Consider the following 14,606-nt stretch of genomic DNA (forward strand, 5'->3'; position numbering starts at 1 on the left):
TATGGCGTGACCCCTTTCCACCCCTCTGAGTCCCAGAGGAAACGCGCCTCTGATTTAAAAATAGAATGTTCGTTCCCATAGCAGTTGTACGGATGGGATCGTTTCTAGATGTTACCCAGATGTGCGCCAACTCTAGACTATGTTTGTTGAGCTCTGACACGTTTGATATTACCATTGGTCGGACAAACACTCTAAATGTAATCATTCATCATCTACAATTTTGAGAGACCATTTAAAAACCACTCCCTCATGCTTTAAACACATTTAAAAGTACAAAAACAAATTATAAACAAACAATTTACAAGCATAAAATTTGTAGAAAATTCTGTACAGTATTGATAAGTGCTGCTGTGTGTATAGAATATAACAATTATGAAGTTCCATATGTTGAGAGGCAACGTAAATGGCAACGTTCTCGATACAATGCCAGCAAACTGTAACTCAGTCCTTCCTAAAGCATATCCAGTAGTTATTACTATATCTTCTGAATAGTCAGTATGGTCCTTTGGCGCTGAAGCTCACTAGCAGAAGCCTTATCCGAACAATGGTCTGGGGAAAAATGCAGAAAATTCCCAGCTTCAATTGCTGTTCATTGCATTTGAAGTGAGTCTCAACTCAACTCAACTCAACTTTATTTATAAAGCGCTTTAAGAACAGGTGTTGTACGTTCAAAACCCGTTCCAACTTTCCGCTCTTCCCTTCTACACAGCTGCCGTTACACCTTAGTACTATTTCCGAGGCTGGAAAATTTGTGAGACGACCTCTTCATACTGTGTCAGAAAAGTGACCCAGGTGGGTTGCCGCTTCTTACAGGTAGTGTGAAAGGGCCTTTTGTGACACTAGACTAGTCCATTTACGACACTGTTCCTTTCTAAGATGCTGGTTGACTAAAGAGTTGTTCTCATTTTTATCCCCATGGGAAATAATAGCAAATATGAATTTTTCAACACCCAAACCGTTTTGACTTGATTTATGATTTGACTTGAGGTCACATCCACAAAAGCAGCAGTCACAAAAAAATGTGATCTTTAATAACCCAATGTCTCCCCCATGTGGATATTAGGAGAATAGCATGCTTGTGCAAATGGAAACAACATTATTAAAGTATGCAGAAAATACATTTACTCCTATACAGCTGCATACATATTAGATTATATCAGTAAATATACAATAAAACCCAGGAAAAATAGATGATAAAAAGAAACTGTTTATCCCCCTTTTGTAATTGTTCCTTACCAACAATGGTCATGGGTCAATATGACCCAATATACACATAATCATAAAAAAAATTATAAAAGTGCAAATTCCATTCATGTTGATTATCGAAACACGCGCACACAAAAAAGTAAAAACAGTAGTAAGCCCAGCAGAATAAATGTATCATCTTTTTTTTTTTTTTTTTAAACCCCCTCTAGATTTCCGTACGGGTCAATCTGACCCGCACCACAACAAGGGGGTTTAACCTAGTCCTTGCTTGTGAGCTTGTTTGCAGTCCACGGGAATGCTGCATGGTCCATCATGTTTTGAGATTAATGTTTAATTTTCAACAATTTTACTTCTTCCTGCATGGAAAAATATACACATACACAATTAGTATTGTTTTATATATATATATATATATATATATATATATATATATATATATATATATATATATATATATTTTTTGTAATATCAATATCAATCATTGTGGTTATGCTTGCAAAAAGCCGAGCTGGTCTGACCTGCAGTGTCAGTCGTTTGTTTCTCTCTTCCCGTAGTTCTTCCTTAACTTCCTGCATGTCGTGGCTGAGCAAATACACATACATACACATTTAGTAATTAATAGTATATTTTGTGGACTGTATATATATATATATATATATATATATATATATATATATATATATATATATATATATATATATATATATATATATACACATATATATAAAATATATTTATATATATATATATATATATATATATATATATATATATATATATATATATACACATATATATAAAATATATTTATATATATATATATATATATATATATATATATATATATATATATATATATATATATATATATATATATATATATATATATATATATATAAAATAGATTTATATATATATAATATATATATTTATATATATTATTATTTATATTATTTTGTGGACAAAGTATGACAAGTCAAGAGCAGGACATCTTGTGGAAAAGAATGCAACCAATGCACATCATTGAGGACATATTATGGGCATGTAGCTTTTTAAATGCTTGTGTATAAATAGTTGAATCTATGGCGTGTCTGTGTGAAATAAAACAACTATTTTCTTATTTGCCTCTTTCCAAAAGTGATTCTGTGAACGAATTGAGTTTCTCTGCCTGTGACTTGAAAGCTAGGCTGGGTGAAGATCTGATCAATATCCGAGCAAAGCCTGGTTCTCATGATAATGAAACTCTTTTCTTTGTTTTTTTTCGCCATTTGAGTTGACACGGAAAATCGTTTTTCTGTTTTAATGTTAACACAGACTAAATGACTACATTCTTCACAGAACACGAGACGTCCTGAAAACTTCACTGAAATATGTGTCGTATGATGGTATCATCCACGACAGCTGCCAGGAAAGGACAAAGGCTTCAAACTACTATTTGCCAATCTATGAAGGTAACTTTCAAATTCAAGTTTGATGTTAGCTGCGCACTAGTTTGTTGATGTTACCTAGATAGCTAGCCAATGTCTTGAATTCTAATCTTACATTAATATCTGTTTCAAACAAGGACTCAATAGGGATTACCATTATTGACCTGACTGACTGCTCAGGGCGATGAGGGGAAGAAAAAAACATCTCTCCAAAGTCTAGCGTGAGGGAAATTCTAGCAGGTTTGGTTGAAACACATTGCCCTGGAAGGGACAGCTCCTCTTTTTAGCAATTACTGTTCTGTCTCTGTCCTCAAATAGTGTTTAAAGAAAATAAAAAATCAAACAAAATGCTCAAGGGATGATGAAACCCGTAAATAGTTGGACTGGTTGAGATATACAGCAGTTCTTCAGTCAAGCGTTGTTATTGAGGCAGTTAGTTGATTTTCTTTGGGAGAAACATTTGTAGAAAATTTGAATCAATCCAAGCTGATTGCATTGGATTTCAATAAAAAGTACTTTAGAAATGGTATTTGACTTGAATTTTCTTGATTAACAATGAGGGAAATGAATAACACTCCTCTAGTATATCACAGACCGTCTGAATTTATATAACTCTACCAATAATCCATGCGAGGCAGTGAAGGTGTCTGAATGTGATTGGATGAGTAACAGACAGTAAGTCTACGTATATTTAGAGGCTGAATGCAAACAATTATGCAGATAGCAATTTGACAACTTAGGAAAATATAAATGACGTCATCGATTAGCCGAGATCGACTAAACTGTCATCGCCTCCAAACAAATCTGAAGTTGCACAACTTCTAGTACATGGCACTCACTCGTGTCGCGCCTGCAGAATCTCCAGAGCTAGCCGTAGATCCTTCACTTCTGCCTGCAGGCTCTCCAGCGTCACCTCAGCTTTTTGAGCCACGTTTCGGACTTCCGCCGGCACCCGAGGAGGTGCCGGTCGCGCCGGAGGCGGCGTCTTGGGTCGGTAGTCTACCTTTGAAAGTTGTGGCTTGAGATGCTCTGCACCCTGATTTCAAATAAAACATTAAAACTTATTCACTTTGGTCTTATATAAATAATGACATAAATAGCCTGTCACACCTTTTGTAAACCAGGCAGTTTATCGGTTTGGCCCTTCTTGGTCAGTTCTGGTTCAGAGTCACTTGGAGTCTGTAGAGAATATTTTGCAATTAGTGACCCGTTCTTTCATTGACTGGAAGATTTACTGTTAGCAGTTTACAGTTTTTCTAATAACGTTATGTTTACAGTTAAAAAGGTTTTCTGATGGCAGCAGCGTTAATTCGGAAGCAGACATATCATCGCAAAAATGTTTTACCTTGTCCATGAACCGGTTTAATTCAGTTTGTGCTTCCACTGTTTATCTGAAGTACAATCAGGCCTAAGTAAAACGAAAGCGTCTCCTCATTGTCGCCACGATTAACTTCGAGGTTGAGCAGTGACTCGGCATTCAAACACTCATTCAAAAGCTCGGGGAAGCACCGTGGCTAAGATGGCCGTTCTTTTGTTTTTAAAAAAAAAAATTCTACCTGCACTCCGATGGCTGCGCCAGATGGGGGTCTCCTCTGTGGGGGCTTGGCTCGGTTGGCTGTCGGGTGGTTCAGCTTGTCGCTGTCCGGGTCCACGCCGTCAAAATGGTCGCCGTTTTTCTGCTCAGGCGATTTTGGCGAGTGTGGAGACATGTCGCCGTTGGCTCTGCAAGAGGAAAATTGGTATTGTCTTGTTTTCGAAATGGTGCACTGAGACTTAGTTCTTCAAAAAAAAAGGTCTTCAATGGGAAGCATGGTTGAATAGTCAGCTTGAATCATAATGAAGACTGAACGCTGTATAAAATAAAATAAATGGGTGGGCGTTATGTGTTGTTTTGTACCAAATGTATATGCTTAGAAACAACCTTCAGAAACGCTTTAAAGATGGCTTTGTTTTGGTTTTCTGAGTCTGCTTGCACGTTCACATAGGAAACAGGAAGAAGGCCGGTTGTGCGTGATCAGGCCCAATCTGACTCATCCTAGACTTTCCACTGTTTGCCGCTAAAGGTCGGGCATCCTGGCATTCTTCTTTTCGAAGGACACCGTGGCAACCAAAACCTTGACTTTGTATAAACCTCGCTTCTCTGCGCCAAGTAGGCATTTTTCCCTTGTGACCTTTACTTACCTTTTTTTAAGGAAGCTTGACAATTATTAAAAAAAATTGCTATGGTGGGAGTGAAAATAGCAATTGTGAATGTCTCACTTGGGTAAACCCTTGTTGGTTTTGTCTTTGAGTTGAGGCGGGCTGAGTTTGTTGATGCTCGGAAGCTTGACTTTGGTTGGAGGATTGCTTCGCAAGTCCTTAAGCTCGGGTTTTTCTTCTGCGAAGGAACAAAACCATTTTACTCCAATGTAAACTTGTTCTTTGGACTCAGTGTGTTACCAGTTCTACCTTTTGTTTTTGTCGGGGCAACTTTGTCCATGGTTGGGCCCTCTGTTTTGTCTGGAAAATACAAAAGAAAATAAATGTGCATACTAAATAGGATTGTTTAGCAACATTGTAGGTACGTCTGTTAATTTTACTTCAAAGAAGAATGATTGGTACTGTTCCATGGTTTCAAAAACAGTTTCAAAAACTCAAATTTTATTTAGCAAAACAAAAAAAAAAACTTTTATGTTTAATGCATAGATAGAAGAATAAAAGAAGAGAAAAACTTGTTGAAGTATTCAAGTAAACAACAAAAATGTTTTTCGTGTTCCAAAAAAAATTACAATTTAGAAATGCAATGAATAAAAACACTTTTTCTTCATGCTCAGAAAAAAAATCCCACCAAAACAACAAAAATTACTTAATTGAAAAGAAAAATGTGGAGAAAATATGTATTGGGGCGAAAAAAAGAGGAAAAAAAACATACAAGCAACAAAAATTACTTTTCTTATTGTATCTAAAACAAAATAAAACATGTGGCGATAGTAAAAAATAAATAAATATAATAAATAAATAATAAAAATAAATAAATATTAGCAAAAGAAAATGACAAACTTTTGTGACACAAACATGGTTTTTGTTTTTTTTAAAAAAAGCCGATTTTTCTGTATTTTTTGTAAAAGGAAATAATAATAATAATAATAATAATTGTATTTATTTATTTTTTGTTTTGTTTTTTAAGTGACCATTAATGGAGTAATAATAGCCAGTGAAATGCCTCCATCTTTTTCATACAGTTCACTGAGTCAATGAACAGAGCAGTAAAACCACAAGCTGAAAACAAAGTTAAAAATCTAGCTGGCTGTATTTCTATTCAAACGTCAAAGAGGAGAAGCTGATTAGGCACAAGCCTGGTTTTAGCTGTAACCAACTGAACTGCAGTCAGAGCTCCCAAGGGTCACAACAGCGTATAAGAGACAATTAAGTGTTGAGCCCTGGGACTAAGGTCAGCGTCCAATCCAATCAGTGTACTATTTGCCATACAAGTCCCGAGTCCCAACCAGTTTGAACCCAAATGTCATCAAAAACCAGCCACTTACATGTAGCGTACAGCAGAGTCAACGATGTGGCAGCAGCACAGGAGGCCCACCTTGGGTATTCACATTTCCTCTCAAGCGTACACCCACACTCACAGAGCAGTATAGCTCAGATGTGTGCCACTTGTAGAAATGTCTTGTGTGGCCGCCTTCCTCAACTCCCCACCCTCTCATTTCCTTGCAAGACTCCCAAACAATGTCACATGACCTCTTGCTCAGCACCTCCCCAATGCTTGGGACACTTCCTGAGTAAAAAAAACAATACTAATTGTGGCGTCAGTCCACCATCAACCAAAATAATTTGGATTCTAAAAAACCCTTGCCCTAACCTAGCCTTAACATCTTGGTATAACCTTTACCCCGTTTACTTGTGCAATTTCCTGGGGAGAGTAACATGGACCTGTTGTGACCGTCAGTCTAAAGTTTGCATTCCAAAAATCCTAGTCCACTTAAAGTGGATATTTCAGCATATTTAGGACAGGCCTCAGCGACCGATATTTCTTAAAAAAAAAAAAAAAAAAAAAGTTTTTCTTCTTCTGTCCTCTTGAATGAAATGACTACTCCCATTTGCTGCCTCTAAATTTAAACCGTGATCACCCAAAACCCTGAATCTTAGGCATTGAGAAGGTTTTTGTTGTTCTCGACGGCGGTGCAACTGTTGGCTAAATCAGTCAAAACGCTCTCCTCAGCAAAAATTTCACCACAAACCACAAGCTCCCAAATGTGTTGATTTCTGTCTCCAGAATAAAAGGCAAACTTAATCCAAAAACAGCAAATATATCATTTTAGATAAAACAAGTCTTCAATCACAATTATCACTATTAGTTTTTTTTTTGTTTTTTTTTAGGGTTATAGTTATGGTTATATGTGCCTTAAAGAGGCGGTTCCTTCTGACGCATGACAGCAAGTCTGCTTGTGAGTATCAAGGCCCAACAGCAGCTCCTGCCTTACAGTAAGTGTACTGTAAAAAAACACAAAACACTTAAGAAAAATCTCTCTTATAGAGCTGGCGCGAATGATCAATCGCAGTTTTGTGGCGAAAATTCCATGTTGAAATCTGGCACAGAGAAGGCCACAAACCCTCTTTATACCTCTCCACATGCAAATACATATCAGAAATACAGACAATTTTATGCTTACCAGATACTGCCAGGTTTTGAGGAGCCTCAATGTAATCTAATTAAACCAAGTGTTACCCCGGATTTACTAAGGGTAAACAATAAATTGTACAAGATACACAAGACGATTCCAGCCACTAGCAACTACCTGTTACCCTCAGATGGTTTCCAGTCCATCACAGGAACCCACTGTCATGACTTTGAGAGTAAAACTTTCCCACTGCTGCTCTGTTTAATCATGTCAGTATTCCATAACGTACCGGAGACTGTCTTGTTGATGTTCCGAGCGGGCGGTTGTCCCTTGTTGTCAGCCTGGAGAAAAGAGCGCAGAATAAAAAAGCAAACCTCAAGTTAGCCACAGTGAGTCCTTTTGTGTATTCAAGACACCTTTTTTTATTTATTTATTAATTTTTTTTATTTTATTTTTTTTAAACGCGATCTTTCCACTGAGGGAGTTTTCAGGGTGAGTAATTCCCAATACACAGAAAAAAACTCTGAGTCACTGCATCCTGGCAGCGAGTCAGATATAAGCAAGTTTTTCGGGACAAATACAATAAATTACTTTAAAGGAGACATGGAAAATTTCAAGTACTTCCCAGGTGTCTTAAGCACAGGTCTATGACATTCTTTGGTCAAAATACGTAAAAGATACATCCTTGAAGCACATTTGGCATCTCTTATTTTTTGGGGGTATTCTGGTGCATGCAAATTAGCCACTGCTAATCTCGCCTCTAGGTTTTCATTACCATGACGACTGGGAGTAGAGCTAGAACATTGCAATTAGGTTAGCACTTATCACCAAGTTGCTGACTTTCTCTTGTCAAATAAGTTTGCATGTAGCACACATCACCAAACACAAATACATGCTGGCTGTCAGACGCTAATACAATAATCCACTGACTGCTGCCAGTTAGTGTGGGATAGGGATCGAGACCTACCTGTAATTGTGAAAAAACTGAGTAAATTAGTCCCCGCCAAAATGTAATCATTGTATTAATATTTGAAACCATAACAATTAGGGGTGTGCCAAAAATCGATTCATAAAAGAATCAAGATTCTCATTTATTAAGATTCACAATCGATGTTTAATATCCAAAAATCAATTTTATTTAAATTAGAAATGAAGAAGAAGGTGAAAAGGCAGTTGTAGCCCATATGCTGTTTTTGTGGAAATAAAATTAATAAATGTTTAAACAAAAAAAGACACTTTAATGTCTCAATTTGTCATTTTGTCTTGCAAAGCAGACTGGAGTAGAGCATGACAATTTTTTTTGCATATCTATAAATTGAAGCAGAAATCATTTGTCAGTCAAATAATTTTGAATCGAAAATCTATTCTGAATCGAATCATAGACCCAAAAATTGTAATCGAATCGAATCGTGAGACAGTCAAAGATTCCCAGCCCTAATAACAATACCACACAAACTATGATCCCAAATGACTTTAATATAATGTCAAACTTATCTTACAACATTACTATTAACATTGAGTACGTATGAATGGGGGATTTTTCAGCAAATAACGGAATAGATTTAAACAATAAATGGGTATAGGTGAATTTTCAAATAAGCTAGTCAAGGAATAGGGGTCATTGTACTGAATATGCTACTAGTTAATGCTATTTGGTGCAAACACTTCAACTCTTACTTTTTGGCTTTGACATGATGGTGTTTCTTTGGAGCCATTGCATATGGCAGAGCTTGGCCATCTTGTCTGCCAAGTAATGAATGGCCATAGAAGCTTGTGTGGGGGCCGTGTTATGTAAATCAGCCTGACTGCGTATTATGTCACGATCTGGCAAAATTCAAACTGCTCACTTACAGACACATTTTATGTTGTTTAATTTCACAATCCTGCAATTGGCTGGCAGCCAGTCCAGGGTGTCCCCCGCCTACTGCCCAGAGCCAGCTGAGATAGGCGCCAGCACCCCCCGCGACCCTTGTGAGGAATAAGTGGTCAAGAAAATGGATGGATGGATGGATAATTTCACAATCAGTGGGGGGCAGTCACTCCTCCTGAGACCCAACTATTTGGTGTACAACGCAATTAGAAAATATCACCTTGAAAACACATCCACGGGTTCAGTATAGTTTTCTTGATTCACTCACCGTAAGACTGTCCATTGGCGGTATCACCATAACAAAGTTATCAGGGAAGAATCCGCAGCGTCCGTTGAGCTCGCCCTCCCACCAGCCGTCATCTTCCGTGTCCTTTAGATACAGATGAAAGACTTAGTTACCTCAAAAGAACCCCCAAGCTTCTTTTTAGACATCTAATTGCTTTCTCGAAAAGCTCAAAACGTAAACATAGCCAAACCCCCGTTAGCAGTTATTAATAAATTCATGTCTAAATACTTTTCTGACATTTCACATTCATGATTGGCTCATTCATCAAAACATTCACACGCCTTGTGGCACGTGATTTATTATTTTTTTTTCTGGAGAGAGAGGTTTGACTGGTTCGGCTGGTTTTTAACAAAATGACAAATGCGGCATTAAAAGATAAGAAAAGGTAACTGGAGGTAAGCACAATGTCATCTGCCAAGAATCTCTGGGAAAACATAATAGAAATGTTCTTGAACCTTTCTCAGTATGACAACGACGTCCCCGAACTTCAAATCCAGTTCGTCCTCTGCTTTGGCCTTGTAGTCGAACATGACTTGACAACACTCCACCACTGAGGAAAGATGACAGATAATATGGTTACACATTGCTTATGCTACTAATTAAATGGGATGTTAACTACATTGGATTCAACTTGTCTTCAAGCATACAGTTGTTTTTCAATAACCTAGCATGTGAACGACTTGTATTTTTTTCAGTAGTTCAATCCCCCACCAAAAAATTACTGTATATACACAGTGTTTGAAAAATAATTGTGCCCTTTTTTTATTGACAAATTTCACAATACAAGAGGTACATACTATATTCTAGATTAATTGATTGTTAATAAAAAAAGAAGTGCACAGTGACTTTCCGAATATTCTGAGTATTTGTTTTTTTCCCCCCACATAAACATTATTGTGCACATTCTCAGATTCAGAGAATTCCTTGTCAAATTTGAATACAGCTGCGATTTTTTTTTTTTTTTTTTTTCAGTTATTGTTAGCTAATTTAGTATTTTCTTTAGTTTGTTCACGTTAGCAAAGCTGAGGGGCCATCTTGTTTTGGTTGCATAAAACCCTGAGCCAATCCCAGTTTGTTTTTGTTTTTTTAAATTTATTTTATTTGTATTTATTTTTTTTTTTACTTCTCACTATGAGCACTACGATGAAAGATGGAAATTATTCTGTGTGCACAGAAGTTATTTTGTTTGTTTTCCAATTGTTTTTACTTTCGTACTTTAGTACACTCCAGTGCCTACACTTTTTTACTTTTTGCTTGCAGTAAACAAAGGTATTGCGTGCGTTGTTTGTTTTGTAGTCTTTACACAAGTTACCTGTATTTCTACTGAAGTACAATACAAAGTTATTTTTGCCACCTCTGCTGCTTATCAGTGACTCCATTACAGAGAAAAAACAACTGCCAAAGCCTATTTGTCGTCAAGGGTGTCAAAAATATCCACTAAGGATTATTAAACTTTCAAGTAATGTGAGCTTAACACTGGAAAATCCCTGATGCCTCACAATGAACATACAAAGATAAGCGAGCCTACGAAATACATTACTCATATATTATAGCTGACCTCACCCACAACAAACACAGTTCCGGAATTTTCGCTTGTGTCTTGTTGACTGGGTGTGATGCTAAGAATAGACCTGTCTATCTTCTTTTTGAAACCATATATGGTGTTCCTGAAGTGCGAACGGCAACCACCTGAACATCACTTAAGTATTGTTTTTGCAACCTACCATTTTTTGCTTTGTTGCGAACTGTTGCTCTCTGAGACATCTGTAAAATGAACAAAAACGTGATCAATAGAGTGATCACAGTGGCGTGTTGGACGATCATTTCAGTATTGTACCTCTTTACTGAAGACTGCATCACTTAGCTTCGGTCTGGCCTTGCTGTCATTGTGTTTGCCATCTAACAAGACAAAATCGTTAATCTGTTAATCAGTTTAGCATGTTCAGATTCATGTTGTGAAACTAAGAAAGGCAGGACAAATGTACTTTTAAAAATGTGTATATACTTGCTTTTTGATTGGGGCTCAATTTGGATGAATTCCTGAATAGGAGTTTATCACAGTACGTACACCCCTTAGAATTTGCCCCAAAATGGTTGCTTCAAACCAAAATTGCTCAGACTTTGATTGCCTTTGAGACTTTTGCATATTGTTATGATAGACATGTTCACCCAATTTTACGTCGATTAGTGAGAATGGTGTTACCAATTCAGCACTGCCCATCTGTGTAGGACACCTGGTTCAATTGGAGCTCATTTGGTCTAATTCCTTGCTAAGAGTTTGTCAAAGTATTAACCAAACAAACCCAAATGCTGATGTGCTGTTCGATTTCGAGCATGGGTCCTTCAGCCATTTTGCTCCATTCTTTTATGATAGATGCCCACCCAATTTCACATCGATCAGTGAAACTGGTGTTGAATGCTAATTTTTTTCAAACTTTTTCAAGTTTACAATCATTGATGATGTTTCGGGCATTTTAAGGACCCAATAAAATTGGTGATTTTTTTTTTTTTTTTTTTTTATTTTTTAATTAGAAAGAATAATAATGAGCATGATTCCAAGAGGGCCTTCGTATTGCTTGGTTGTCAGGCCCTAAAAGAAGTTATTGGACGCACCTTTAGGGACGACGAAGATCTCTCTGACAAAGTTGGACGGAAACGCTCCCACTCTGCCGTTTTTGATGCCCATCCACCATCCATCTTCAATCTATCACGTTGGAGACAGCAAGCACTTAAACACACTGCAGTTGTCTAACAACCTGAAACTTAACCCATCCCTCAGATTACAGTGTGTCGATTGCCTCATTGTACCTGCTCACATGTCACAAAAACAAACAAACACAAAAAAAAACCCTCAGGGATTAATTTCTGTCACCTGGCACTGAGACGTTCGACAGAATAGCTTTGACCAAACAGTAACTCTCACCTGAGCAAACTTAAGTGTATTCCCCTGATTTATTTATTCAGCTCACAGGTTTTTGGGGCTGTCAAATGACTAAAAACTCACCTCGCTGATGATTTCCACCTTCTCCCCGACGACCAACGGCAGTTCATCCTCGTTCACGGGGGTGTAGGCAAACACCACCTCACATGTCCTTACTTGTTTCACCCTCTTCGCTGGAGAAATTGAAGACTATTTTAAGCTAACAAGTACTCTGGATAGACCAAAGATTTAGATGCATACTTGTTCGGATGCTTCTTGGTTCCCGCTTCCTATCACCCATCAAAGAAACAGGCACTTCCTGCAAACAATTAAAAAAAAAAAAAAAAAAAAAAAAAAGTGGGTAAACTTAGTAGTAGTGTAGTGTAGTGCTTCTAATAGTGGAGCAGACCTTGACAAAGTTGGCCGGGAAGATGCCCCTCTTCCCTCGCACCTCGCCCTCCAGCCAGCCTTCCTCGCTGGCCTTTGTAACATTTTTGACCACGTCTCCCATCCGCACCGTAATCTCATCCGCCATGGTGCCCTCGAAGTTGATCAGCACCAGAACCTCTGCGGCACATTCGGAAAGTGGGGCAGATAGATTCTTTTGGCTTGTCTTGGTGACATTCAGACATTGCATTGTTGGAGACCAACTTTTTTTTTATGTGATGGATCCTTGCAGGGTATGTGTGTAATTATCGGCAATTATCGACCAATTTGACGTCATACAGATGAACTAGATAATAATAATAATTTGTATCCAAGTTAATTTTGCAAGCAATTATCTGCTTATCGGTTATCAACATCGGCATTTTCTACTTTATTAGTTTATCGGTATTGGTTGAAAATAGCATGATGGTGCATCCCTATAGCGTACTGAGAATAGAGAGAATAGATAACGCACGTAGTCCAGCTAGAATCTAGATTTTTCATAGCAAATTCTTTTAACTTAGCAGTTAGTACCTGTGTCTTGATCCCTGATTCGTAGCTAACCAAATTAAAAGCAGATTTCATATCACTAAAACAAGCAGTATGATAGCCTTACCCATTGTACCCGACTTTGTGTTCCTCAGCCCGATGTGTGTGTCAGAGAATATGCTATCGTCGTCTGCGACCTCCTTCTTACTTGTCAAACATTAACATTCAGCATTTCCTGAGGCTTGTCATTGCAAGTCGAAAGATAGGAGGAAGGAGGGTGGAGTGAGAACTGGAAGGAAGGAAGGAGGGAGGGCGGGAGGCTACAGGCTGAGGAAAAACAGGTGGGGCAGGTTTATATTGACACAGCTAAGCCAAGTCACCTTACAAGTGTTTACCACCTTGTTCACAAGGAGATGTGCATTGACATAAACATTTAGCTCTGAAAAATGTGGCCATAAAATCCTCTGCTGTATATCACCATAAGTCTCTGTCGTGCGTTTCTGGGAGGAGTTAGTGCATGTTGTTTTGTAGCAAAAAAAAAAAAAAAAAAAGCAGAACTGGAAAATGTGAGACAGAATGACCTAATTGTCACATGGTAAAGAAGATGGTGGGCAACTGAAATACCATGAAGTTGATATCACAAAGGAAGATAAACTTGTTTAATTGCTATGCATCAGCATCTATTGTGAGGCTAAGGCTTACGTCTTTCCATGTGACTTAGTCCTACAATAGGGTCACTTCAAAAATACAGTCTGTCATTGGAATCTGGAACCTTGACGCATAGACATGCACTTCCATTACCTAGCTACAAGTCACTACTACAGTAAAACATTTTGTTGATGTTTTGAAGGCCCAAGTATTGTGTTCACTTCCGGTTGCCATGATGCAGTTTTGATTTAAAAAAAAAAAAAAAAAAAAAAAAAAAAAGGCATTGTACTATGACTGGATTCACACTGCATGGCTAAATAGACACAATTACGATATTTTTTTCCCCTCTTCGTGGAACAATTACAATTATTCGGTGTCATATCATGATACATGGTGAAAACTCGCACAGGCAAGTGTACAGTATATATTTAGATAGGATTCAGGCCTCATCCAAACACAAAGAAGAATCCAATGAGTATTGGATATTTTCCAATGCAAGTACAGCGTAAATGTGCAGATTGGATATACTATGTCAATGCCAGCTAGATGTCATTGAAATACATCGATCGGTGATGTGTCTACACCCCAACTGTCCCACCAAGCCAAATAAACACATTATAAACAGCCATTATAAATCCAAGTCACAGCGAAAGCATAGAAAATGTACATGGACAGAGTCAATAAAATCACATACAGGCATGGAATTGAAATCAGGTGCATGGAC

The 14,606-nt window shown here is 37.6% G+C and overlaps 1 protein-coding gene and 1 long non-coding RNA gene across 6 annotated transcripts in view; one reads left to right on the forward strand and one right to left on the reverse strand.

Annotated features, from left to right (window-relative positions):
- The window catches only part of LOC144021750 (uncharacterized), a 61,827-nt gene that overhangs the window by 1,511 nt on the left and 45,710 nt on the right, over nt 1-14,606 (forward strand). For all 5 annotated transcript variants that reach the window (XR_013284170.1, XR_013284169.1, XR_013284171.1 and 2 more), the window contains one exon: nt 2,545-2,657. This is a non-coding gene — a long non-coding RNA (uncharacterized LOC144021750). The remainder of the gene's footprint in view (nt 1-2,544; nt 2,658-14,606) is intronic.
- Nucleotides 1,010-13,499, reverse strand: sh3d21 (SH3 domain containing 21). Its single transcript, XM_077525841.1, has 17 exons — nt 13,362-13,499; nt 12,729-12,886; nt 12,581-12,638; nt 12,404-12,513; nt 12,013-12,103; nt 11,237-11,298; nt 11,124-11,163; nt 9,855-9,949; nt 9,382-9,483; nt 7,533-7,584; nt 5,082-5,132; nt 4,893-5,010; nt 4,190-4,355; nt 3,744-3,812; nt 3,473-3,669; nt 1,725-1,788; nt 1,010-1,562 (listed from the first exon to the last, which is right to left on the reverse strand). Exons 1-17 carry the CDS (start codon nt 13,363-13,365, stop codon nt 1,530-1,532), a joined length of 1,470 nt encoding a protein of 489 aa, XP_077381967.1. The 5' UTR covers nt 13,366-13,499; the 3' UTR covers nt 1,010-1,529.

The sequence above is a fragment of the Festucalex cinctus genome, chromosome 7, assembly GCF_051991245.1.
Source record: "Festucalex cinctus isolate MCC-2025b chromosome 7, RoL_Fcin_1.0, whole genome shotgun sequence".
Taxonomy (NCBI): Eukaryota; Metazoa; Chordata; class Actinopteri; order Syngnathiformes; family Syngnathidae; genus Festucalex; species Festucalex cinctus.

Coding starts and splice junctions, on each gene's coding strand:
- sh3d21 (XM_077525841.1), bottom strand. Junction 12,104..12,403: donor AGGTGGAAATCATCAGCGAG/GTGAGTTTTTAG, acceptor CCAACGTGATAG/ATTGAAGATGGATGGTGGAT. Junction 4,356..4,892: donor ACCAACAAGGGTTTACCCAA/GTGAGACATTCA, acceptor TTCCTCTTGCAG/AGCCAACGGCGACATGTCTC.